At 40.1% G+C, this 25,491-nt stretch overlaps 2 protein-coding genes across 3 annotated transcripts in view; one reads left to right on the plus strand and one right to left on the minus strand.

The window, feature by feature from the left end:
• The first annotated feature begins 5,797 nt into the window (after positions 1–5,797).
• Positions 5,798–7,000, plus strand: gjd6 (gap junction protein delta 6). Its single transcript, XM_062416869.1, has one exon. It carries the CDS (start codon positions 5,798–5,800, stop codon positions 6,998–7,000), a length of 1,203 nt encoding a protein of 400 aa, XP_062272853.1.
• Positions 7,001–8,579: 1,579 nt separating this feature from the next.
• Positions 8,580–25,491, minus strand: part of sh3gl3a (SH3-domain GRB2-like 3a) — a 47,407-nt gene continuing 30,495 nt past the window's right edge. Inside the window, exons 3-11 of one of the 2 annotated variants that reach the window (XM_062419290.1) lie at positions 24,920–24,992; positions 24,689–24,832; positions 23,465–23,598; positions 21,956–22,114; positions 21,645–21,748; positions 16,147–16,271; positions 15,976–16,008; positions 13,918–13,983; positions 8,580–12,927 (exon numbers count right to left, since the gene is read on the minus strand). In XM_062419290.1, the coding sequence (XP_062275274.1) occupies positions 12,725–12,927; positions 13,918–13,983; positions 15,976–16,008; positions 16,147–16,271; positions 21,645–21,748; positions 21,956–22,114; positions 23,465–23,598; positions 24,689–24,832; positions 24,920–24,992 (1,041 nt within the window). In that variant the 3' untranslated portion in view covers positions 8,580–12,724. Of the gene's footprint in view, positions 12,928–13,917; positions 14,017–15,975; positions 16,009–16,146; positions 16,272–21,644; positions 21,749–21,955; positions 22,115–23,464; positions 23,599–24,688; positions 24,833–24,919; positions 24,993–25,491 lie in introns of both variants that reach the window. The other variant, XM_062419283.1, reaches the window with a different exon arrangement.

Below are 25,491 nucleotides of genomic sequence, written 5' to 3' on the forward strand. Positions count from 1 at the left end.
ACCCCAAGCTTGATTTCCACAAATGCTCTGTGATGCTGTTTGCTCCTTCTAGTGAAAACCAGCCGTTTCAGAGAGTCTATCAGAGAGAGTGTGTGTGTATATATGTGTGTGTGTGTGTGTGTGTGGAGGAAGCTTCTTCTCTTAAAGCCTGCCAGCAGATTACTGTGGCTGACGGACGGCGGTGAGAATAGTGAGGGATTAGACGGAGAGGAAAGTAAGGGCCAGGCCAGACAAATGGAAATCACATCAGAGTGAGTTACACCAAGCAGGAGCGCCACCTCACCATATCCCCCCTTTAATCCTGTTAGGGGGCTACCAGGCAGGCAGGCAGGCAGTGGAGCGAGCCCTTCACTGGCCTCCCAGCTCCTATGCTAATGTAGGCTGGATCTGCTGGGTTATTGTTGGGTTTGTTTTAAGACAGAAGTACTGTATGTCTGTGCTCTTCATCCTCAATCCTTTCAACTTAACATCTTCTTTTAGACTTAAGCTGCATTTATTGTTTTATGTTCCTTCACATTCGTACAGCTCCTCCACTGCAGGTTTAATATACAACCAGAACTACAGTCATAAGAAAACTAGAGCTTTTTAAATCCTGCTGCTGCCAACCTGTGGAGAAGCTTTTCAAGGAGTATTATAGAGAAGCTGCATACTGTAACAGGGACAGTTTAAGATACAGTTTCACTCTACACAATTACATCTGTTCTTTGTGCTTCTATTTATTATTTGACTACTGTTACTGATGTTATTTTGCTCATATTTTGATGATGTTTCATTTTACAGGTCCTGATCATTTCCTAAAACCTTTATTTTGAAAGAAGTTTAATTGACAGTAATTATTGGGACAACAGAGGCAAGGTTTAAGAAAACAAATCAGCACATACACTGTGAAGAATAATGAATGAAAAATAACAGAACATTTATTTATTTAGCAAAAAATTCCTCTGAAATCAACCACTGCTTATAATACAATAAAGTATATTGTATTGTATCATATCTTATTGAATTGTATTGAATAATCTTGTATCGTATTGTATCATATCGTATCGTATCGTAGTATATCGTATCGTATTGTATCGTATCATATCGTATCGTATCGTATCGTATCGTATCGCATCGTATTGTATTATATCGTATCGTATTGTATTGTATTATATCGTATCGTATTATATCGTATCGTATCATATCGTATCGTATTGTATCGTATCATATCGTATCGTATCGTATCGTATCGTATTGTATTATATCGTATCGTATTGTATTGTATTGTATCATATTATATCATATTGTATCGTATTGTACTGTATCTATTGTATCATCTTGTATCATATTGTATCGTATCGTATTGTAACTATTGTATCATATTGTACAGTATTGTATTGTATCGTATTGTATCATATTATATCATATTGTATCGTATTGTATCGTATTGTAACTATTGTATCATATTATATCATATTATATCATATTGTATCGTATTGTATCATATTATATCATATTATATCATATTATATCATATTGTATCGTATTGTATTGTATTGTATCATATTGTATCATATTATATCATATTATATCATATTATATCATATTGTATCGTATTGTATTGTATTGTATCATATTGTATCATATTGTAACCTATTGTATCGTATTGTATCGTATTGTAACTATTGTATCATATTATATCATATTGTATCGTATTGTATCGTATTGTAACTATTGTATCATATTATATCATATTGTATCGTATTGTATCGTATTGTAACTATTGTAACTATTGTATCATATTATATAATATTGTATCCTATTGTATCCTATTGTATGATATCTATTGTATCATCTTGTATCGTATTGTATTGTATCATATCGTATTGTATCTATTGTATCATATTGTATCATATTGTATCGTACTGTATCGTTTCGTATCGTAACTCAATACAAGTAACTAAAACTAATCAGAGTAAGTGTGTCAGAACATGAAAGAAAGAAAGAACAAGAAATATCAGGAAATTTTGCATCTGAAAATATTAATTTGTCTCTCTGTTTTTCTCATTGTTGTCCATTCTTTGTCTGGGTGCAATTATTATCATTATTATTGTTGTTTTTGTTGATGTATCATATAATACAAACAGCCAACAACTTATGTACATGCAAAAATGCAATTATGTGGTATATAAGATAATATTGTACGTAGCCTTAATACTATCAAAGCATTTATGGCTGTTATTTGTATTAAGTGTGAGGAAGATTAATTGACTCTCTTGGCTCTCGTTCTGTTTGTTTTACCATCTTGTGTTTCTTACATTATCATGTTGGGGACACACAGGCTCTAGCTGTGACCTTTGACCCTGGGATTGGCTGGAATATCTTGTCATCCAGAAATAAAAGCATTCATTGTACTTTAAGTCCTCCTGCTCTAGAACTAGAGTATGAAGTATGAAGCGAAATGTAAACATGAGAGCAAGGTGAAGTTAAAGATGACATGTGAAGTCGTAGGTCATGATTGTTGCAGGTTTTGAGAGGTGTTAACACTTCTACATATAGGTGAGGTTCACAGAGAGAATCATGCTCCCCTGCCTGCTGCTAATGAAGCACTGTCAGGAACTTGGTCCATCTTGTCCTAATGATGGAAACAGTTAAGCTCCCTACGCCCCAACATCTTAAGGACAAAACACAGAATTCCACATAAGTAACGTAACAAAAGTAACATCTGTAACGCAAAATAACTTTTGGATTTTTTTTTACCATTAAAATATAAAAAACATGGAGAATTCATACATTATATGGTGTATCAGCAGGGTTATTGAAAATAGTCATAGCTTCTACATTACTCTAATAATTATCTTAGACTGTAATCTGCCTGTTTTGTACACTGAGAGAACTACTTTTTTATTTATTCTTCTCATAGAAATAGTCAAAGATGTCTGAGTGTGGATGAGATTAGGAGTCCAGACTGTGTTCTAAAGAAAGCCCTCCTATTCATAATCATGGTCCATTCTCTCTTTATACACGTGAACTCAGATAAAAGAACTTGATGAAAAATAACTAAGCATAGGGGAGAAAGAGAAGAACTCTCTCTGACTGGCAGAGCACCAGTCCCTCTCTTTCTCCCTCTTTTCCCCTCTAATCCTGTCTGTTATTCATTCCCAGGCTGCTCCTGACAAAGCCCACAGGGATCGCACATCATTGGGAATTCCTTCATGAACAGACTGAGAGGGTGGATAATTCCTTTGACAGCGGCGGGACAGCAGAGCCTTAGACATGTAGGATTTCAGTCCAAAATAAAAACATATACACAGGGCCCCCGTCACGCCGCTCTGGAGAAAAGCCACTTCCTGTCCTCTCTGTAGCCAGCGTTTGACACAGACCTGTCGGATGCTGCCTCTGGCTGCAGGTCTGGGTCGGCTGATGTTGTGTCTGGGCTTTAGTCAGGGTCTATTTACAATCGGCAGACCCCCTCAACCCCCCTCCTCCTTTCACATTGTGTTAAATGTGACGGGGGCCTTCTCTAATCCTGCTCAGGGCAGGAATGAGGGGCCACTCTCCAGTCTATCGATCCCTCGCTTCGTCAGGTCCCATACCGGCCATTAAAGATGTTAATCCGGCATGCGCCCCAGTCTGGATCGATAGCAGACAAAAGCACTGTAGGAGGCTGTCTGGACATTAACACATATGTGCTTTATGCTTCACCTGCACACCATAATCATGATAAAGATAATACTGCTGCACCTGATGCTCATTCTTAGTGAGAATAAAACAAATGAAGTATAAAGCTTTTAGGATATTTCAAACTAACTACGACACTGTCTCAAGTTTTAAGTTGTTATGTGGGGGCGCAGCAGGTGAACCTGATTGCAGACAGACAGAGGCAGGGTAGGATGGGGTATTTATTAAGTAGGCCAGGGGAAACTAATACTGGTAGCTGGGAAATGGTGGCTCAGGCTAGGGCTGGAAGCCGGGACCCTGGGGATGAGTCAAGTTGGGGCAAGAGGAGCAGGTCTTGAGTGGAATCTGTAGATGCAGGAGTAGAGCAGGGGTCCAGGGCAGGGAAGCCAGGGTAATGAGATGAGGAACAGCAGACAGAGCATATGGGACTGCAGGGAACAAGAGAAACAGCACGAGATCAGGATACAGGCAACACCAAAAACACTCAGGATAAGCTCAGACCTCAGGAAAAAATGTCTTGAAGCAGAAACTGACGGAGCAGAGGTTATGATCTAGCAGTGTGGATCTGGTATTGGAGTATTAATAGAGGTCTTGATTATGGAATGGGTTACAATATGATCCATGCTTTCATCATCCAGAATTGACCACTGCAACAATATTCTTTACGGCACATCGTCCAAAGTCCTGAATATATCCCAATTATCCAAAATTCTGCTGCTCACCTGCTCCTGCTCCTGTGACCACATTACCCCCACCCTACAAAACCTCCACCGGCTCAAAGTCCCTCTCCTTACTCACAAAGCCCTCCATAACCAGGCCCCCTCCTACCTTACCAACCTTCTCCACCACCACACTCCTTCCTGCAGCCCTTGCTCCTCTGATGCCAACCTTCCGTCACTGGACCCCCCCCCCCCCCAACACCCCAACACCCCAAACACAAAGCAGTGATCTGTCCATATTCAAATTACTCACCAAAACTCACCTTTTCAGAACTGCTTTTAATTTGTGATTCATGCTGTCTGTTACATGTTTTCTAGCGTGTTGTTTTTCTATGATCATTTTAACTTAAGTAAAGTGTCTTTGAATTCACTGAAAAGCACTATATACATGAAATGATTATAATATATATATATTTATTATTATAAATAGAAAGTGGGCAGAGGACCGAGACAGAGACTCAGACAGGGCTTGCCAGGACTGTTTGAAGTAAGGAAAGGGGTCTCTGAGTGTTTTATCTGGGGGACACACTGATTTGATGCTAGCAGACCTTTCAAGGGTCTTTTTTTAAAACATAGATAAGAGGATTGGCAAGTGGCTGAAGAGGAGCAGTCAAAACAAGCTCCGGGACGGAAAACCTCACAAGACACCAATGATGTATTAAGGTTGAAATATGGAAAGTCTTATTTTCACCAGTTCAAACCTTATTTCTTAATAATTTTGACTCAGTTATGTAACCAGTCACAACTTTAATGACCCCTCTCTGTGTATATCAGCATCCAAGGGTTTTCCCAGAATCTGACAGTGAGAATGTCTGTCTGCGCTGGTCATCAACACTGCAGCATTCAAAATATGCCTCTCCATTAAAGGAAGAGCCCATTAGCTTTCAGAGTACTAATCTGTGAAGAATGCTCTATCAGTCGGCACTATCAGTGAGTCCTCCAGTAGAGGAAGGGTGATGTCTCCTGGTTTTAAAATGGATCCTAAAGACAAGAGAGAAGTAAGCGCGCCAAGTGACTCATGTCAAGTGGGCATCCTTATCTATGAAAGATGGGGAGGCTCTCTCTCTTGCAATGGTTGCACTGCTCTGAAGGCAGGCAGAGCCAGGGAACATTCAGGCAGAGAGGAAGTCTATACAGGCTAAACCAAAGGAGGGAGAGTGCTCTGGTTGTAGAAGAACGTTTGACTAAGAAATGACAAGCAATATTTTCAAGAATTTAGAGAAACTCAAGAACAGAGGGTAGTGTACGTTAGGTGGGCAAGTTTAGGCAAGATCAGGTATTCTGCGGGGTAGGTCAGGGTGTCAGCAGGTCCAACAGGGTAGGACTTGAGGAGGAGGAGAGGTGGATCTGTCCAGAGCAGACTGCTCTACTCCAGGCAGCTCGTCCCTCCTCGAGGCAGCCGGCAGCCACAGGCCACCATGACGGAGTGGACCCTACTCAAACGTCTCCTGGATGCCGTCCACCAGCACTCCACCATGATCGGTCGCCTGTGGCTCACTGTTATGGTCATCTTCCGGCTGCTCATTGTTGCCGTGGCGACTGAAGACGTGTACACCGATGAGCAGGAGATGTTTGTGTGCAACACGCTGCAGCCGGGATGTTCCACTGTCTGCTATGATGCATTTGCGCCCATCTCGCAGCCTCGCTTCTGGGTCTTTCACATCATCAGCGTCTCCACACCGTCACTGTGCTTCATCATCTACACATGGCACAACCTGTCCAAGCTGCCCCACAATGCCATGCAGAGGCAAGGGCTAGGACAGGGGGATTTCCCAGGCCAGGCAGGCCCAGATATTGGGCGAGACAGCGGACGGGAGGCCTATGATCGGAGCTGCGATTCAGACAGCTGCTCCATCCGCTCCCACAAGCATCTGGGTCACAGCCTGGCGGATGTGCTTGAAGGCATCAACATCCAAAGTCTAAAGAGGATAGACCAAAACAACATGGCGTCCTTTAGCCAGCCCCGTGCTTGCACTTACAAGGAGGGGATTCCAGAGGGTCACGTGGTCTCTGGAGGGGTTCTGTCCAAATGTTACGTCTTCCATGTATGTTTACGTGCTGTTTTGGAGGTGGGCTTTGTTGTGGCCCAGTGGAAACTGTTTGGCTTTGAGGTGCCTGTCCATTTTCTGTGTTCCTCAGCCCCCTGCAGCCATCCAGTGGACTGCTACGTATCCAGGCCCACAGAGAAAACCATCTTCTTGCTCTTCATGTTTTGCGTGGGGGTTTTCTGCATCCTACTCAACCTACTGGAGCTCAACCACCTGGGCTGGAAGAAGATCCGTCAGGTGGTGAGGCTGAGCGAGAGGGCGTCCTGGGGAGGTTGTCCAGGTATTAGAGGAGGATATGAAACCTTCTCACCAGACAGTCCATCTCTCACCTCTTCTATGGGTTTCAGGGATATGACCAGCACCACCTCCCTGCCCACTTTGGACCTGGTGGTGGGTCACCAGCCCAACTGGACCTGTGCTGCCAACTGTAGCAAAATGCAGGCGACTCAGGAGGTCAGAGAGACGAGACCAGAGCAACCAAAGAGACAAGACTGCCACAAAGGAGAGAGGCAGCCTCTGAAGAAGCAGGAGATCAGGGGGTCCAAACAAAGGAGTGCTGAGGTCTGGATATAATCTACAACCAAGCATTACTGCATTTATTCATCTATCCATGGATCAAGGCAATCATTGGCAAAATGATTGGTTCACCTAAATTACTTGCCTCTAGTTTTATGCTGTTTTTGTTTGGGAAGGTAATTAAAATGACAACATATCTTTCAAAAAATTGGAGCCCGGTTTTCAGGATAACCCACTGAACATGCTGTCTTTATAGGGACTATTTCCTCAGTAGAAAGTAGTTCCAATGAGGTCTGTGTAACTTTCCTGGACGGTTTCCAGAAAGACACATTACTGTTTAGATTTTAAATGTATTTTTAAAAACTGTAAACACCACAAACTGAATTCCATTAACTCCTATTGTACTGGTGTGGAGTTGACAATCTCTGATACAGCTATCCACCTAGATATATAAAATGATCTCTATGGCTCGATATTGCTAGAGCTAAGGGAGAAAATGGACTTGGTTTATTGGATTCCTTTTTCATCAACTAATATCTTTCACACTGGATGAGAAAAGACCCTTAACATTCTGAGTGTTGGGACAAAATCATATTATACCTGAATGGACAGACCAGTTATCAGTTAATAAACTAAAGATTCAACACCACCTTGAAAAATAAAATAAAAGCTGTTAACAATAAATACTTGCTAATTCTGGGTGAGTCTTAAAACCTGATAACACTAAAATATGTGCTTTAACACTGTGTTTACTGTACCCTGTGAGGGACATCATGATGGTCTGATTAGTGAAGAGTGTAATACTTCTTTAGAGACTGATCACTGAGGAGAAGGTCGACACTGCTTTCAAACTGTATTTGCTAATGATCTATTTTCTACCCACCAAAACAGGTTGAATTGTGAACAGTTTAGTCATTTAATTTGACTAGTTTTAGAGGTCTAAAGGGTAAATCTATACATTTTTAAATTAGATAGTAAAAGTTTAAAAAAAATACTGACTCATAGGTGGAGAACTACTGATTTGGGGTATATTATAGGGCAAAAGTATGTGGACATCACATCTCTGTATGATTTTTGAATAGGTACTTGCTCATAAAGGAATGTTGGTTCTCTTTAAATTAAATTGAACAGTACAGTCTAGACCTGCTCTATGTTAAAAGTGCCTTGAGTTAACTTTTGTTGGGATTTATTGTATATAAATAGATTAAATTAAAGATTAAAATGTGAGTCAAAACCACAGCGCTGACATGCTGCAACAGCCTCAACTCTCTCATTGAAGACTTTCCACTATTAGTAACCTGGCTATATTAGTGAGATTTTTATTATCATCCAACATCAGTGTTGGGTGATGAAGCTTGGCTTGCCGTCAGCAAACTTGGAAAACCTTTTCTTTATGGAGCAGGCTGTCTGTACAGGGGTCATGTTGAAACAGGAAACGGCAAAACACAAACTGTTGACACAAAGACGGAAGCACATTGTTCTCTCAAATATCATTAAGACTTCCCTTCACTGGAAGTAAGAGGCCCAAACCAGGAAAAACAGCCACATAACAAAAGCATGTCTTCATACTTTTTGTCACAGAGAAATCACAGATAAAAATGCACACACACAAAAATAAAAACAAAACACATTACTAGCAGCTCAATATTTGCTTATCATTTATTTACGCAATATATTTATTAATATATTCATTTACAACATCTATAAAACACCTCTTGCATAAATTATGCTACTGAAAAAATAAAACACAGATGCGTAGCCAGTTTCCTTTGCCTAGAAGTTGGTTGTAAAACGAATACTGAGGAGAGACTTTTGTGGACTGCAAAGGCAAACAGAGGTACAGTGTTGAGAGATCTTAGTTTAGTGTATCAAAGAGTCAGTCATTCATACTGTGGGGCTCACTGTAAAAAAGAAAAAAAAAGAAAAATAGGCTGATCTTGAAATCAGTGCTAACTCATCTGTAAACCCAGTCAAAGGTTTTTGTTTTTTCTACAAAGAGTAGTTTAAGACTGATGCAGGATTAAATCTTGTGATCCCTTCTGTTCTGTGATGTAATGGGTGCTGCAGATAACAACCCTGTGCTAAGAACTCCCCAGTATCCCAAATCCATCATAACAATCTTTAGAAAAATCATCATGCAACATCTTGAACATTTAAGCAACTGCAAGCTAACAGTAAGTATCCCAATACATTTTGTTTCTTCTTCTCTCTATTGTATATAAAGTATAGTTAGTCCACATACAATGAAAGATGAAATTAAATAATGCAGAAAAAGAGTCCATTGAGTACATATTGGACACCCATGCCTGAGTTTAGGTCTGGGATTATTTCCGTTCACAATGACAGCAATTCTGTGTACAATAACTAAATTACCCGATTACACTAATTTCCGGAGAAAAAAGTTTTTTGTGGAAATGCCATGAGAATATTTTATATGCCTTGAATTGTCAAATAAAGGCTAATATTCAGCTGGCTGCTAGTAAAGGCTGGTAAACATAGAGACCTGTTACAGTGGCTCACATACTGACTCATTCTGTATAATGTACATTACCACAGCACAACAACAGTGTGAAATCAGATTGTAATAGTTTTATATTTATTATGCATTAAAACAGTAATTGATCAATTTGTATGTCTGTCAGATTCTTTAGTTTTTATCTGTGGATGAAATATATGATTCATTTTGTCTTTGGTCTCAAAAACTATTTTTCATTGCTGACAGAATGAACGCTGCCCAATAATTCAGTCCTGTTGCTTCTACTCTTGCAGTTTTTCAGCCATGTTAAACTACAGTTCAGTCACATATACAGATGTGTCAAGACTTTCAGATGCAGGAAGTCTTGGAACTGTTTTACAATTAAGGTAGAAGAGAACTAATTCTGTGAAAATGTACATTGTGTTGAATGTATCTAAACAACAAGTGATCATGAAGAACAGACATCAAATAAGAGCAGACCAGAGAACAGGGAGGTTTCTTACTTAAATATAAGAAAATATCCACATAAAACAGGAAATTAAGAATGAAGCTGTGTATCTAAATCTGGTCTGGTTCTCTCTGAAGTTAGGCTTGTTTTTGAGAATTGAAGGTAATCTCACCCCTTTTCTAAACTGAATGTTGTCAGGAAAGAAGAATATCAGGCTGTATAGGTGTTCTACCCACTTATACCATGATGGAACGTCCTAAATAAATGTATCAGCACAGACCGTAACTGCAGGTCTTTACTTATTCTACCGCTCATCACTAGCTAATAAGAGAACTGGAATGAGTTTCACAAGGTAACAGGATACTTCCACAGACATCTTTGTCTGATTTTAGATGTGATAACAGTCATTTTTTCCAACCTAAATTACATAATTGAGAAAGTGGATTCATCACAGCACAGTACAAAGAACATCTGTGGTTATATAAATCTAAGTAGCTACCATTTTGACTTTACATATATATCTGATCTGGTAGTGATTATAACCCCGTTGTGAACAAGACAAAGTGCAACGCTGAAGAAGAGGAAGAATAAAACATTAACAAATAAAAAGAAAAGGTGCATGTTCATAAACGTATGTGGTAGGTAGATTCTAAAGCTTCAGTGCAATACAGACAACGTTTCAAAAAAGCACTTTCATATGGTTTCAATGTCAAGGCATTCATCCCTATCTGACGCAGAGCAGGCGGTACAGTCCTTACATCATGTCACAATAAGTCCGAGCATGTAAACAGAGAAAGAGAGGGACATTCAGAGAGATGAGAGTTCGGTTCCTCACAGTCGTAAAAGTCGTGTGTTCTGGGCGACACTTAAGAGCACAGCAGGCAAGACAGGCAAAGTCAGTGTGAGAGAGAGGGAGGAAGAAAGACGTGAACGGAAAGGTACAGAATTACAACACGAGACAGACCATAGTAGACGCAGAGAGAGAGTCTAACGGACTAGTAACACACATCACGTACAGTCTACCATGATCCCAGTGCAATGTGACGTTTTCAAACACCGGTGAGACTTCAACTCTGTGAGCTAGGCGTGACCGCTGTCCAACGGCTTGTGGCTTTCAAAAAGTTTACAAAACTATGCACATGATAAAAACGTGGAAAATAAATAGCAGTGGAATGTTTGCGTGTGAGGGAAGATCATCATTGAGCTAAAGCCAACATTGATTAAAATGTTTAAGAGCGAGGACTGAATTTCACATTTTTGGTTCATTACAATTTCGACGTTTTTTCGCGCTTTTAGGTCCACTTTAATTGATGAGATCTGGGAACATGATGACGCAGCTACAACAGTGTTCAACAAGGAAAGACTCATCTAACTGTTTCTAACAGATTACGAAACCACTTCATAAGTAGCTAAATCTGAAAGTGAGCTCACTTCAAATGTTGCTAAAAATTCAGTTATCAAAGACCAGTTTGATGAGAACTGTGAGACTCAACCAAACCAGTACAGTTGGAGGACATGAAGCCAAAACACTGCGCTGAAAAACACTAAAGAGGGGGATGTACGAAGTAAGGTGTTGATTTGCCATTACATGCGACCCCTTTTTTACATATGAGCAGTCGCAATTGTTAATATCTAAAATATTGATTAGTGTAGCTTTAAAACCGGCCTGATTGTTTGACCACTAATCTTTCTTAGCCCTTCAGGCTTCTGTATTCCCAGATCCCAGCCACTAACTTGATGAGCACGACGCTATTATTACTTAAAAATAACAATCAAAACTACAAAAATATAAGACCCGAGTCGCAGTAAACTGGAATGATCCTTTCACTTTGGCAAGGTTTCACTTGAAGGCCTCATGAGGCATCATAAGGAAAATGTTACAACATAAGAACATAAAATGCTTTTTAAATATGAAATGCAAAACCCCTAAAATGCAGGACTGTAGCGACCATATTGGAGGTGTGCTTTACTAAACATATCGTCTGGCCATCATCTCATCAACAGCTCTCTTTTTTTCTTTTCAAATGTTCAGTTCACTCAAATTACAAAAAAAAAATCTATATTTTTGTAATTACCTCTTGAATTTGTTAGATGTTATTTTAAATGTCATTTTTCAAACATAAAACTATATGCATGATTGGATACTAGGGGTAAGTGAACAAATGTGTTTTTTTGTAATTGTGTAATGCAAACTGGTCATTTAACTTAAACCTCTCGTTTATGGGGGATAATTTTTATCATAATTCTATGATAATTAAATGTTTGTCATGTTCCTCATGTGGCTGTGATGCAAAAAAAGGACCATATAATCTTCTTGTAATGGTCCAACGATGCAATCACGATGTCCATTGTGCACTTCAACGAAGGTTGAGAAGAGTCTAAGATTGTGGTGAGGGGGCAAAAGGAGGCGGACAGCTCAATGACATAAACTTCTGTAATGCTTAACAGCCTTATAGAAGAAGAAGTGAAAGGTAGTAATCATCCTGTCAGTTCTTTAGGTCAGTCTGATCTAAAGTCCTGACAGAATGATGACAGAGTTTGATGACTTCTTGATATTTTCACCTCGGTACGATATAAAGGACTGAAATGGTCCAACCAGGCAAAGTGTCCCACTTAATGGCTTGGGTTTCAGTTGGCTTCAGGTCCATAAATATAAAAAAAACCAATAATGCAATCGGTGACATTTGATCTTACGTCGACTTCGGACAAACTACTACCTCTCTGGCTCGTTTGGAAATTCAGAAGAGAGAATATGTTTTCGGCTTGGAGCTGAGCTGGCCCCACGCTTTTTCAGGCCTGAGCTGAGACGATGTGATGAGGCAAGGAAGGAGTCTGCGGAGGACTCGAGGAGCCAGTCTCACTGAGGCAGGGGGACGATGACCTCCACGTAGTTGATGGGGAAGAAGCCGGACTCGCCGTGGATCATGCCCTCGTACCAGTTGTCGTCGATCTGGTTGGTGAGGATGATGATGTCGCCCTCCTTGAAACCCAGCTCGCCCTCGTTCTCGGGCTCGAAGTCGTAGAGGGAGCGACAGCATGGCTGGTCCAACATCTCCGTCTCTGCAACAAAAACACAGGAAGACATTAAGAACTTTTCAAGTATTGCTTCACTAATTAATTAAATGTACATAAAGCAGGGCTGCAAATTAATAATCATAGTCATTATCGAACTAGTTCTCAATTATTTTTCAGATTAATTGATTAACGCTTCTGTCAATAAATTATAATGCCACTATAGGGCTCCAAAGCCCAGTGTGAAGACTTTCATATGCTTTCAACCACATCTCACAGTCTTCATCAGTACCGATACCGAGCCATCTCCATGACAACCGACTAAGCTCCATCTGCTGATGAAGACTATAAGAAGGGACTTCAAGTTTCTGATAAGTGGACCTTGAATGGAAGGAGTTCACTCAGTTGTCAGTATTAAGAACAAATACTGAGTCATCTCTTAGACAACAGAGCAAGACCATGAGATGGGGTTGAAAGCACCAGAAGAGGTTGGTAAGTAGACCTTGAGTAGCTGTTCATTCAGTTGTTGGTACTGAGTACGAATCTTATCCATCTCCATGATAACTGGGAAAACACCTCCTGATGATGAAGACGATGTTATGTTCTGAACAGTTCCAGTAAAAGCTGGTAAGTAGACCTTGAGTGGACGAAGTTTGCTCAGTTGTCTGTATAAATATTAAGTAATCTCCATAACAACTGAGAACACCTCATCTGCTGATGAAGACCATGAGATATAGTTGAAAGTTGTTGGGTTTTTTTTTAAAGCTAGAGGACCTTGAGTTCAGATGTTTTTGTCAAAATATTGAGTCAAATACGAACTTTCCTCAACTCAACTCAAATAGCTTGTTTGATAAAAACCCCCCAAATATTCTCACATGTGAGGAGCTGTATCTGGCACATGTTTTGCATTTTTATATGATATAGACATGATTAATCAACGATGTAATTTGTTATCTATTAATTTCCTGTCAATTAATCAATTATTAGTTTCAGCACAAGTAGTGAGACATAAATGCAGAGTCAGTGTGTGTTACTCACGGTGATCAAAGCCATTGGTAGTAGGGCTCTCAGGCCATGACAGTGGAACAGAGGTTATATGATCAGCTGGGTGAGATGTGAAGACACATGGAGATGGAGCTGAGCACAAGACAACACAAAATAATACACACACATCTACTACGAGATGAAGAACACATCCTCTGAATGAGCCACAATATACCACTATATACTGCACATACACTGGCTATGACTGAATTTCACCACCAGAGGGCGACAACTGTTTTTCAGACAACAAAACTGCAGTGGCATTAACGGTCTTATTTTCACCTGCTGTTGACATTTGTGTTTGTAACTGCACTGACTCCACTCCAGAGGAGGTCAAACATGCATTTAACTACATCATATATGTAAACAGAGTAAATGTAGTCATAAGTAAGCTGACTTCTACATATAGGCATAAACAATGGAGCCATAACAGTGAAGCAGGTAGAAGTTATATGGAAGTTAATTACTGCACCCTTTCATCCTAATCCCTCTGTAAATCAAGATTTCACATTGTGCAGGGACATTTTTATTAAACTTTAACTCATCAGTTATTTTCTCAGACTTATTAAAACTCCTTTATACAATAGTGTTTGAGCCAGGATTGTCTGGGAGGAAGTCTAACATTCCCATTAGTACTTTTCTATAGGAACATTGCTCCATACAATGGCGCCAATAAACAGTACTGTAAAAACTGTAAGCCTGTGGCACACTGAGAGCTAGAAATAATATAAGAACTAATATTAGACAATATTAAATTAGACATGTAAGTGATTTCGCTTTCATTACATTTACAGAAATGGACACTTTAGGATTTAATGAAATCATATCTATAAACGGTAGGGTGAGAAAGTGTCCTCTTATATTACATATCCTGTATTTCAAAAGGGTTTAAACGTCTAAGAAACATGTTATTAATGCATGTCATTTCCTGCTCAGCTTCAAAGAACTTTATAATGTCTTTGCATGTAGAAAACAGAGCAGATAGCTCACATTTACATATGTAATAGCTACATAACTGTGATACAGGTAATAATAATCATTACAAATAGAGCCCAACTGATACTGGATTTTTGGGGCTGATGACGATACCGATATTAAGGAGTTAAAAATCCAATATCAATTCATCGCATACATGAACACTTTTTTCCCAAATATGGTTACCAAACACTTGTGACAAAGATATGTAATGGAGGCGTGATATTTTACAGTCTAAGAATAAGCTTAATTTTTTATAAAATTACATCAGTGCACTGAAACATTAAACGAAAAAGGATTTGAATATACATAAAATGCAGCCTATATATCTTTAAAAAAATATCTGCACATATCGGACAGCAAAAAATACCGATATATCTGTGATAGACCACTATCAGCCGATATCAGCTCACACAACATGACATGTGTCCACAAATGTATTACTGCACCCTCTTAGATCTTCATTTGAGTTGATTTTATACCAACTAAACAGTCTTTGCATTGAAAGCCTTCCATACAAATAACTCACTTAGTCCTAAAGAGACAAAAGTTTGGAATGGTTGAGATGAGCTGCTTACTGTTCACTGTTCAGTTAATGCCTTTAATGCTTGGTTTTAATCCAACACCATCATTTTTAGATATGACTGACATCAATGCCATGTGGAGGGAAGCACTTACGGGGCCAAATCCACAAAGAATGGATTGTGCTCACTAATAGCACCATGAATTGTGCAGCATTTGCACCTGCAATCTGTCCTATTGTAAAGTCTATCCACAAAAGATTTTGCACTAACGATATTCTGGCACAGACATGCCCATAAAGTTTGGCAGCTGAGAGCAATTTGTCCTTTATTTACTAATTTACAAACATGCAAATGGAACAGGTGACATGAAGTTATTTACTTGGCAGCACATTGTGATTAATTTGCAGGTGCTTTTTTTGTCTCATTGTACCAGTTTAACGTCCCAAACAGCTGCGCAGTCCTTTTGTGGATTTAGCCCATAGTGTGTCATAAAAGGCCAAACAGTAAATAACAGGGACCCTCACATCATAACACTGTATGAAGGAATACCTACTTTTCCCATTGACTGTGTGATTGATCTCGATATCTGTAAGGGATAACAGAAAAAAAAAAAAAATACTGTAGAACTTAAAGCAAACAATGAAAATGGAGCCGACACAGAAAATTACAGAAAGGAAGGTAAAAAACACAGATGAAGTGAAGACAGATGTGTGAGAAGCTGTACCTGTGGATTTGAATGAGGAGCTGTAGGACAGACCGTTATGCTGGCTGTTGTCCAGGGTCTCCAGGCTGCTCCTAATGGACTTTGGTTTGAACTCTCTCTTGGGGCGACTGCTGGCTTCGGATATCCTGGTGTGAAGAGATAGCAGAGTGAAAAAGTTGTACTATACAGGAAAACTGGGACTGGGACAAGACTGTGGGTAGGAATGTCAATACCTTTGCAGGTATCATTCATAAAGCTAAGTATAGCAATCTATCCAATAATTGTATAGGAATGTCTTGATCAAGTCTTTCTGGTCCGATCAATCAAACCTTCAATATTATGTATCTGCCAATTCAGAGACCGGGGACCTATTATGCTTTCCTTATTTTTCTATATATATAAATATGTAGGTCTGTAGTAGATAAATAATTCTACAGTGCAGTGACAGTAAGTGAAGTGACTAAACCATCAAGTGAATGACAGTTCATAAAGTGACTGTGACAGTAATAAAAGTGACTATCACAGTTGGCACAATCAGGAGCAGAGCAGAGCATCAGGACAGTGAAGGAGGAGAAAACCTGCCAGAGAGTTACCATGGTAACCGACCCCTGGTTTAAGTTCTGTGTCTTTCTGGAACTGAAAACTGAGTTTCCTTCATCTCAGAAACAAACTAAACCTGCTTTGTAGAATACCTTCCCCTCCAACTCCTGCTGAGGCAAACAAAGGTATCAGATTGATGAATTCAATGTTGCCATGGCGGCGCGCAAGGACGCAGCTGCTTGGTGCTCCCTGGAACTAATGTGTTTATTTTTGTTTTTATGGCTTATTTTGGTGTGTGATGTCAATGCACACCTTGTCTACAGCCGCCACAAATTTCTAAGGATCGGCAATTCATGCAACCATCTCACTATTGACTATCCACGAATACCAGCGGATATCACAAGACCACCGGGCTCAGTCTGGGCTACCATCCCAGTAGGGAGACGCTGGCGGCGGAGAAGAGAGCGACGTCAGAAGCGGGGGAAGCGATCCAGGCTTCAGGCTAAGCTACAGGATACACCACGTAAACTACCTCTTCTGTCTCTTCTCCTTGCAAATATGCAATCCCTTTCCAACAAGATGGATGAGCTAAGACTGAGGATTACTTCACAGTGAGGCATTAAAAATTGTTGCATTTTAACTCTAACCGAGACGTGGCTAAACAACAACTTCCCGGACTCAGCTGTTGAACTAATGGGCTACACACTGCACCGCGCGGACAGAACAGCTGATTCCAGCAAGAACAGAGGTGGTGGACTCTATGTATGTAAACAATGCCTGGTGTACGGACTCTACTGTCATAAAAAGACTCTGCACACCCGATGTGGAATATATTCTGGTGAAATGCCCTTTTATACAGAGAGGGAATTTTCTTGTGTTTTTATGATGGCTGTTTACATCCCACCGCATGCTAATGATGGACCTGGACTGGAGCAGCTACACTCAGCTATCAATGAACAACAAAACTCCCACCCTGAAGGAGCCTTCATTGTAGCAGCAGACTTCAATCAAACTAATCTCAAGTCAGTCCTACCCAGTTTCTATCAAAATGTTAAATGCCCAACCAGGAGCGATAACACATTAGATCATGTCTACACAAACGTGATCAATGCATACAAGACTGTGTCATGCCCTCACTTTGGACAGTCTGATCACCTCTCTGTTAATGTTGCAGGCTTACAAACCACTCATCAGCAGAGCTAAGCCAACTAGCAGAGAAGTTAGAGTGTGGCCTGATGATGCAACAACACAACTACAAGACTGTTTTGAGAGCACTGATTGGAGCCTTTTTGTTGATGCAGACCTTGATCAGTACACTTCATCGGTACCATCATACATCAACTTTTGTACCAAAAATGTCACCACTGCTGAACAAAAAAGTTAGGAACCTGCTAAGGCTTAGAGATGCTGCTTACAGAGCCAACGACACTACAGCCTATAGCCTAGCAAGGAGAAATCTTAAACATGGCATTAAGGAAGCAAAAAACAGCTACAGACTCAGGATTGAGGAACATTTCACCAATAACGATTCCAGACGTATGTGGCAGGGCGTACGGGTCATGACAGACTACAAAAAGAAGGACAATCATACTGAAAGCAGCAACCCCTCATTAGCAGAGGATCTTAACAGGTTCTTTACCCGCTTTGATGCAGATAACAACACCAGGGTAATTCACAGGCTGCCACCAGATCATCAGGCAATCATTCTGGACTCAAATGAGGTCAGGAGGGCATTGCGCAACATCAACACGAGGAAGGCAGCTGGACCAGACGGCGTTCCGGGGCAGGTACTTCAGGCATGTGCAGATCAGTTGGCAGAGGTCTTCACTAACATCTTCAACCTTTCCCTGAACCACACTGTTGTCCCAACTTGTCTCAAAGCAACAACCATCGTGTCTATTCCCAAGCAAAAAAGCATTGTTTAAATGACTTATCGCCCAATTGCACTCACCCCGGTCATAGCCAAATGCTTTGAGAGATTCATTCTGGCCAAGATTAAACGTTCCTTCCCTGCCGCACTAGACCAACACCGGTTTGCCTACCGGGCAAACAGATCAACAGAAGACGCAATCTGTGTTGCCCTCCACACTACACTGGAGCACCTGGAACGTCCTGACACATATATCAGGATGCTCTTCTTGGACTTTAGTTCAGCCTTTAACACTGTCATTCCTAACACCCTAGTGTCTAAACTTCATGGATTGGGCCTGAACACAACCATCTGCAACTGGGTCCTGGAGTTCCTGACCAACCGTCCTCAGATTGTCAGGCTGGGAAAACAAACATCCTCCACTCAGTGTCCATCCTGAACACTGGTGTTCCTCAGGGGTGTGTCCTGAGCCCTATCCTGTATGCCCTCTTCACCCATGACTGTCAGCCTGTCCATGCAACAAACACCATCATAAAGTTCGCAGGTGACACAAGTCATGGGCCTGATCTCCAACAACGATGAGTTAGCATACAGGGATGAGGTGCAAAACCTCAGACAGTCTGGTGTTCCACTAATAATCTCATCCTGAATAATAAGAAGACAAAGGAGATTGTAGTGGATTTCAGGAAAGAGAGGAGAACAAATCACAAGACAGTGTTCATTAATGGTGAAGCAGTGGAGAGTGTCTCCAGTTTTACATTTCTGGGGGTAACCATCACTGAGGACCTCTCCTGGGCTGCACATACATCCACCATCATTGGGAAGGCACAGCAGCGTCTTTTCTTCCTGCGGAAGCTTAGGAGAGCCAGTCTGCCACAGAACCTGCTGGTTAACTTCTACCGGTGCACTGTGGAGAGTATCATCACATACTGCATCACAGCTTGGTTTACCAGCTGCACCAAGAAGGACCAGAGGGCTCTGCAAAGACTCATCATATGGCAAAATACAACACTGTGACCCAGCTTCCTGCAATTGGGGACATTTACCAAGCCCAATGTCAGGGCAGGGCCTTAAATATCATTCTTGACCCAACACTTCCTGGCCACCACCACTTCCAACTACTTCCCTCTGGCAGGCGATACAGAACAATTCAGTCACACACTACAAGACTGAAAAACAGCTTCTTACCCCAAGCTGTTAAACTAATGAACACGGTCTGATCCCCTCATCCCACTCACCCACAAACACTACTGTTACAATGAGAATTGCTACTGTTTGCACTTTTTTGCATATTGCACTTTGTTGCTCTTATAGATTGTTAATGTTGTATTTATGTCTTAAGTTGTTTTTAACTGTCTTAAATGTTTGGCTCAGGGAGTGCTATCTATATGTTGTTATATTGTTGTCTGACCCTCAATATAATTACAATAAAGCTACTAATCTTAATCTTCATCCCAGCCCTGTAGCCCCGGGACTTTTAATTGTAGTTAGAAACATATGCTTTTACATAATAAAGATGCCAATACAAGACAAGAGAATCCCTCATATTAAGATAATGATCAACAACCTAGATTTCAATACAAATACACATCAGCAGTGTTTCCATTACACAGCACTGCAAAGCAAAGCAGTGCATAGTTGTTTAATTAGTCCATTTAAAGCAGTGAAGAGGGAAATGTTGGGTTTGCATCAGCAGTAACTTAACATGACTCTGATACATGACAGGCTTCCAGAAAGCTGGCCAATCAGAGCAGAGTGGTCTCTATAGGAGCAGGGCCTTAAAGAGACTGCAGCATAGACTGCCTGTTAGAGACTGAGGCTGAACTGAGGGGCTGCATAAAGAACCAGTAGAAGATAAATGAGCACTTTTTGAATCATGCAAAGCTACTCTAGTAGAATTCCAGAATAAAAATATAGAGCTGGAATGAACTGTTTTCAATTTATTATGAAATGGACCCTTTTGAGGCATAGGCAAACATTAAGGGTACAGTTTTTATCAGTGTGAATGTTGATTTAATTCAGAATTTTAACTGATACTGATCAATAAAAATATGACTTTGTGCTTTTTGCCTCCTGTTTGAAAATGTTCTCATCAGGTACCATCAAAGGTGAGCTGTGGGTCTCAGTCACTGTGATGTTACTGCTCATTAGAGAGAGGCAGAGAGAGGAAGTTAAGGAGGAGAGGCAGATAAGGATTCAGCTTTCAACTCTTAATTCTCACAGGGCCGAGAGAAACTCCTCCAGAGACATGGTAAAGTGATTAAAACCTATTAGGGAGATAAATATGGGATGATTGTACAAATACTGACACTGAACTTCGTCTAGTATCTCTTCAGCCAGCAAACTAGGGGGGGGGGGGGGGTCCGCCTTTGTAAATGTGAACTGGTTATTACAATAAAACTGTGAAAGACAACTTGCTCATTGTGAATTCAACAGTTAGAACAGTGTACTGTAATACAGCCTGTAAAGCCAGTAAAAGACAACATTACAATATTATAATAACCAAAGAGGCCTCTGGACACTGAAGCTCATGCTCATTCTGCAAATGATCATTTTTCCCACACACTTGTTGTTACAATAAAACCATAGTGCATTGTGGCCTGCTAACCAATCATCATCGCAACGGTTGATCATCAGACTTATTTTCCTGGAAACTACTTATTTTATTCAGATTGGATAACGCTGCTGTCAGGTGGAAACCTTGTAACTTCATATTTCGTTTTGGACATACTAGGTTTCCGACAGCAACGATAACAAACAACATCAAAAGAATGGGTCAAGCCTTGTAACATATATCTGTGGAGCCTGACAATAAAGGAGTGCTCAAGGGCCCCTGGTCACTTGCCCAGATGTATGCCCAGTATGTTAGATCCAGCCATGTGTATAACCCAGCCCAACACATGTATCCATTTGAAATGATACCCACATCACTAGTCATGGCTCCTCTTATCCACCCTGCCTGCTGTGGGTCACATGTTCTGAGCCAGTTCCACAAACATGCACCAAATTGTGCCCATAATTCATTCAAATAAAGAGCGTGGTTTCTAAATATACTGTTGAGAGACCAAAATGAAGTACGACCTCCAGTCCAACAGAGCACCTTCCTCACCTCCTCTGCAGCTGCCCACTCAGCTCCTCCAGGATCTCACTCGACTGCCGATGGTAGTCTACAGCTGCTTCGATCAGCGCCGACAGCTGGGTCACCTGCTCCACCTGTTGGTCAATCCACAACTTTTTAATGCTGAATACATGTAAAAAGGTCATACTAATGTTTTTGTGCATAATCTCAAAATTCTCTATTTCATATTTTTCATTCCCATGTTTCTAGTTAACATACTGGCATATTTAAACAGTGAGTTGCCTCATGTTTAATACACCCTATTGGTCCATTCTTTATGTAGAAGTTTTGTTCTTTCTTACATCATTTTCCAGGAAGTTGAACATGCTCCTCTCAGCCAGCTCTTTGCTCTCCTCAAACTTCTCCACAGCCTGGCGGACCTCCTCATCGGGGATTTTCCCCTGACGTTTCTTTTTATAGTCAAAATCTAACCGACGGCCCTCCAGCTTCTTCAGGTGGTGCTGCGAACACAAAGAGATCAGTTTAGCACACTAAATGCAATATTATTCATTCAGTTGCTTCAGAATAATATTTAACCTATACTGTGTTATGAAACATAACCTCATATACTGTCTGTCTACAGTATGAGGTCATGTGATTGGTTAGGAGGTAGCTCTTTCAAGTTACACTCACTTGTACTTTATGTTTAGTGCCAATTAGCTATTGTTAGCATGCTCATCAATCTTAACTTGCATCAAACTTTATTTATATAACAGGTTCATGTAGTTCAAAGTGCTTCACAGCTGATTAACAAGCTGATAAGAAGACAGAACAAGTGACAACATAAAGAAAGGGAATAAAAATTAAGATAAAATTACAAAGACAAAATAGAGACCAATGCACGCAAGAGAAAAATAAATTAAGTAAAATAAATGATAACAATAAATGAATAATTGAATAAATATAAGTGAGAATAAGAATAAAAGTTGATCAAAAGTTAGAGAAAAAATTAATAAATAAAGTTAGTGTAAAAAATAAATATATGAATGAGTAAATAAATAAAAAACACCTGAAGTCTCCATAGGTTTGTGCTGTTCTCACCATGTGCTTTATGACCATGTATTTTTATTATTGATGTTGTTGTTGTTGTAATTATTATCATCATTCTGATTTATGTTGTATTTTCTTATTGTGGATTTTATTTTTTTGTGTGTGTGCTTGTTTCTATCTGGATCAACTACGTTGTGTTTAAAGTGCTACATAAATATAGTTGAAATTGAAAAAACTAGGTAAACAATTTGAGACTAATGCACACAAGAAATTTGAATGATGAAAATGTCATACTACAGCCAATAGCATATACTTTAAAAAAATATAAAATAATGTCAGAATTCAGCTCACAGTACAGCTGTGCATGTTACATGTAGCACAGCTGCAGACTAGTCTTCTTTCATTACATGAAACCAAACTCACCTAAAGTTTTTTTTGTGACTTTGTGATTTCATGGATTGAAATGAAAACTTTGTAAACCTCAAAGCTTAGTGATTCATCATGAAGAACAAATATCTATTTGTAAAACAAATGATATATGTTCTGTAAATGAAATGTTATGTAACAATTGAAGGTGCACGTTCACACGCTGGTCTCAGTGTATTTCAGCCAGTGTTGCAAAGGTGCTGCAGAAATCCTGGCACCTCCTCACACTGTTGGCACATTTCCTCTGTGTTGCAAACACTGTGAGAGTTACTACAACCTGAGGTCAAGATCTTAAACTATGTATTAAAAAGAACAGTTCTTTAAATCTACCCTGCCCATCATAAATGTGTGATGATTTAGGAATGAGGGGTCAGTTACAGGCTGCTCTAACATACTGTGATCTCTTTGAGGTCCTTGTCCTGTAAAGTCTGCAGGGGGTCGATAAAGTTCTGTTTGACGTTTATGTCCAGAGAGTCCTTCACGTCTGCCATCTGTCTCATGGCCTCACCCATCTCCACCAGAGCTCCACCTGTGGTACACAAACACAAGCTTTCAGTGAACATGTGTCCTGTCTTCTCTGCAGGACACTGCAACACACAATCATCTGAAGTTGTGTAACATGTTTTACTTTCAGCTCAGCAGCTCCATGAAAGGTTCACAGGAGGGTTGTGTGTTCTTTTTTCTTTTTTTTAATGTTATTTCTGACGGACGCTCGTGTTCCAATTTACATGGATTCATTTTGTGTCAACCATGATGCTCAGTTGTCTAAAAATCGAACCGACATTACTACAACAAATGATTATTAGGGCCCGAGCACTGAACAGTGTGAGGCCCTATTGTATCTGTAAGGATTTTTCTTATTCTTTTTTTTCTGTCACAATGACAGCGTTTTTGACAGCCTAAACGTGCCCCAAAACTCACCAAATTTTGCACTCAAGCCAGACCTGGCGAAAATCTTGATATTTAATGGTTTGCATTAATGGGCGTGACAAAATGGCTCTATAGCGCCCCCTTGACAAATGAATAAAATTGAGCCCCTCGCCACAGATTGACGTAGACAAACGAAACTCGGTACACATGTACATCATGTCAAGACGCACCAAAAAGTCTCTTGGACCCGTACCCTAACACCAACAGGAAGTCGGCCATTTTGAATTTTTCAAATTGGCGATTTTGCTGCCGATTTTGGCATCATATTTGAGCGAACTAGTCCTAGGGATTTTATCACACCAACTTCAAATTTGCACAGAATCATCTTGAGACATTGGAGATGAAAAGTTATCAAAAACTTTCTGATTAGTGATTCGGTTTGGGCGTGGCGGTGCCGACAATTTCCTTTTAATGTGATTGTTTAGAGTGTAAAATGTCAGAAAATATGTTTTAAAAAAATGCACATCACAATTTCCTAAAGTAAAGATGATGTCATCACATTGCTTGTTGTGTCCAATCAGCACTCCACAACCTACAAATATCCAGTATACCAGTATACTATTATAAAGACAAATATTGATTTTAGCCTTGACTTGAAAAATAGTTTGATTATCAAAATATCTCCATGTGACTCTGAATGAATCCTCTTTATAACCAGTGTTTGTTATGGTGCATGTGAGTGTTAGTACCAAACACAGAGTCCTCTCCCAGTTCATGGCCGTAGCGCAGCATGCAGTCTCCCAGCAGGCCTTCTGTCTGGGGGTAGCCGGTGGTCTTCACCTGCCCTCGGATCTTGGACACTGTGTTCAGCATGTTGAGTTTGGCTCGAGAGGCTAAAGAGGAAAAACATAGAATTCACTGCATTCTTGTTTCTGAAGAAAAAAGTTGGTTATACAACAAATGAACTTCCATGTGTTTACCTGGGTTAGGCTGCAGGTATTCTGTGGTTTTGGACAAGAGGTCAAACACTGACTTGTTGGTCACCTCAATTTTCTGATGAAAAAAAAAGAAAAAAAAGAAGATGAGATGTGGCAGTTGTGACCATGCATAGTTATGAACATTTACTTTACCCATAGGAAACAGATTTCATTAACACATTAAACATTAAAGGAACAGTTCAACACTAATATTCTTATTTTCTGAGAGTAAAATGAGAGGATTGATATTAATGTCATGTCTCATCTGAGTGTTACAGAGCTGGAGTCAGGACATGGTTAGCCTAGCTTAGCATAAAGACTGGAAGCAGGGGGAAGGAGATACATGTTAAATAATGAGATAATGTTCAATCTCAGTAAAGGTTTATGATTTGCACAAATAAAAGTCTCATTTTAACCGAAAACTTCAGTCACTTAGTTGTGTTGATATTGGCAGAGTAGAATCTTTCAAATCTTTTCAAATCAGGGATAAAATCAACATTTCAATCATTTCACTCCTGATAAGTTTTGAATCAATCAAAAGATGAGCTGCCTCTCCTCACATCAATCCAGCTCTA

The sequence above is a fragment of the Scomber scombrus genome, chromosome 1, assembly GCF_963691925.1.
Source record: "Scomber scombrus chromosome 1, fScoSco1.1, whole genome shotgun sequence".
In the NCBI taxonomy this organism is placed as follows: domain Eukaryota; kingdom Metazoa; phylum Chordata; class Actinopteri; order Scombriformes; family Scombridae; genus Scomber; species Scomber scombrus.

Excerpts from the sequence above, each read along its gene's own strand:
- gjd6 (XM_062416869.1), top strand. The coding sequence starts at position 5,798 with ATGACGGAGTGGACCCTACTCAAACGTCTCCTGGATGCCGTCCACCAG.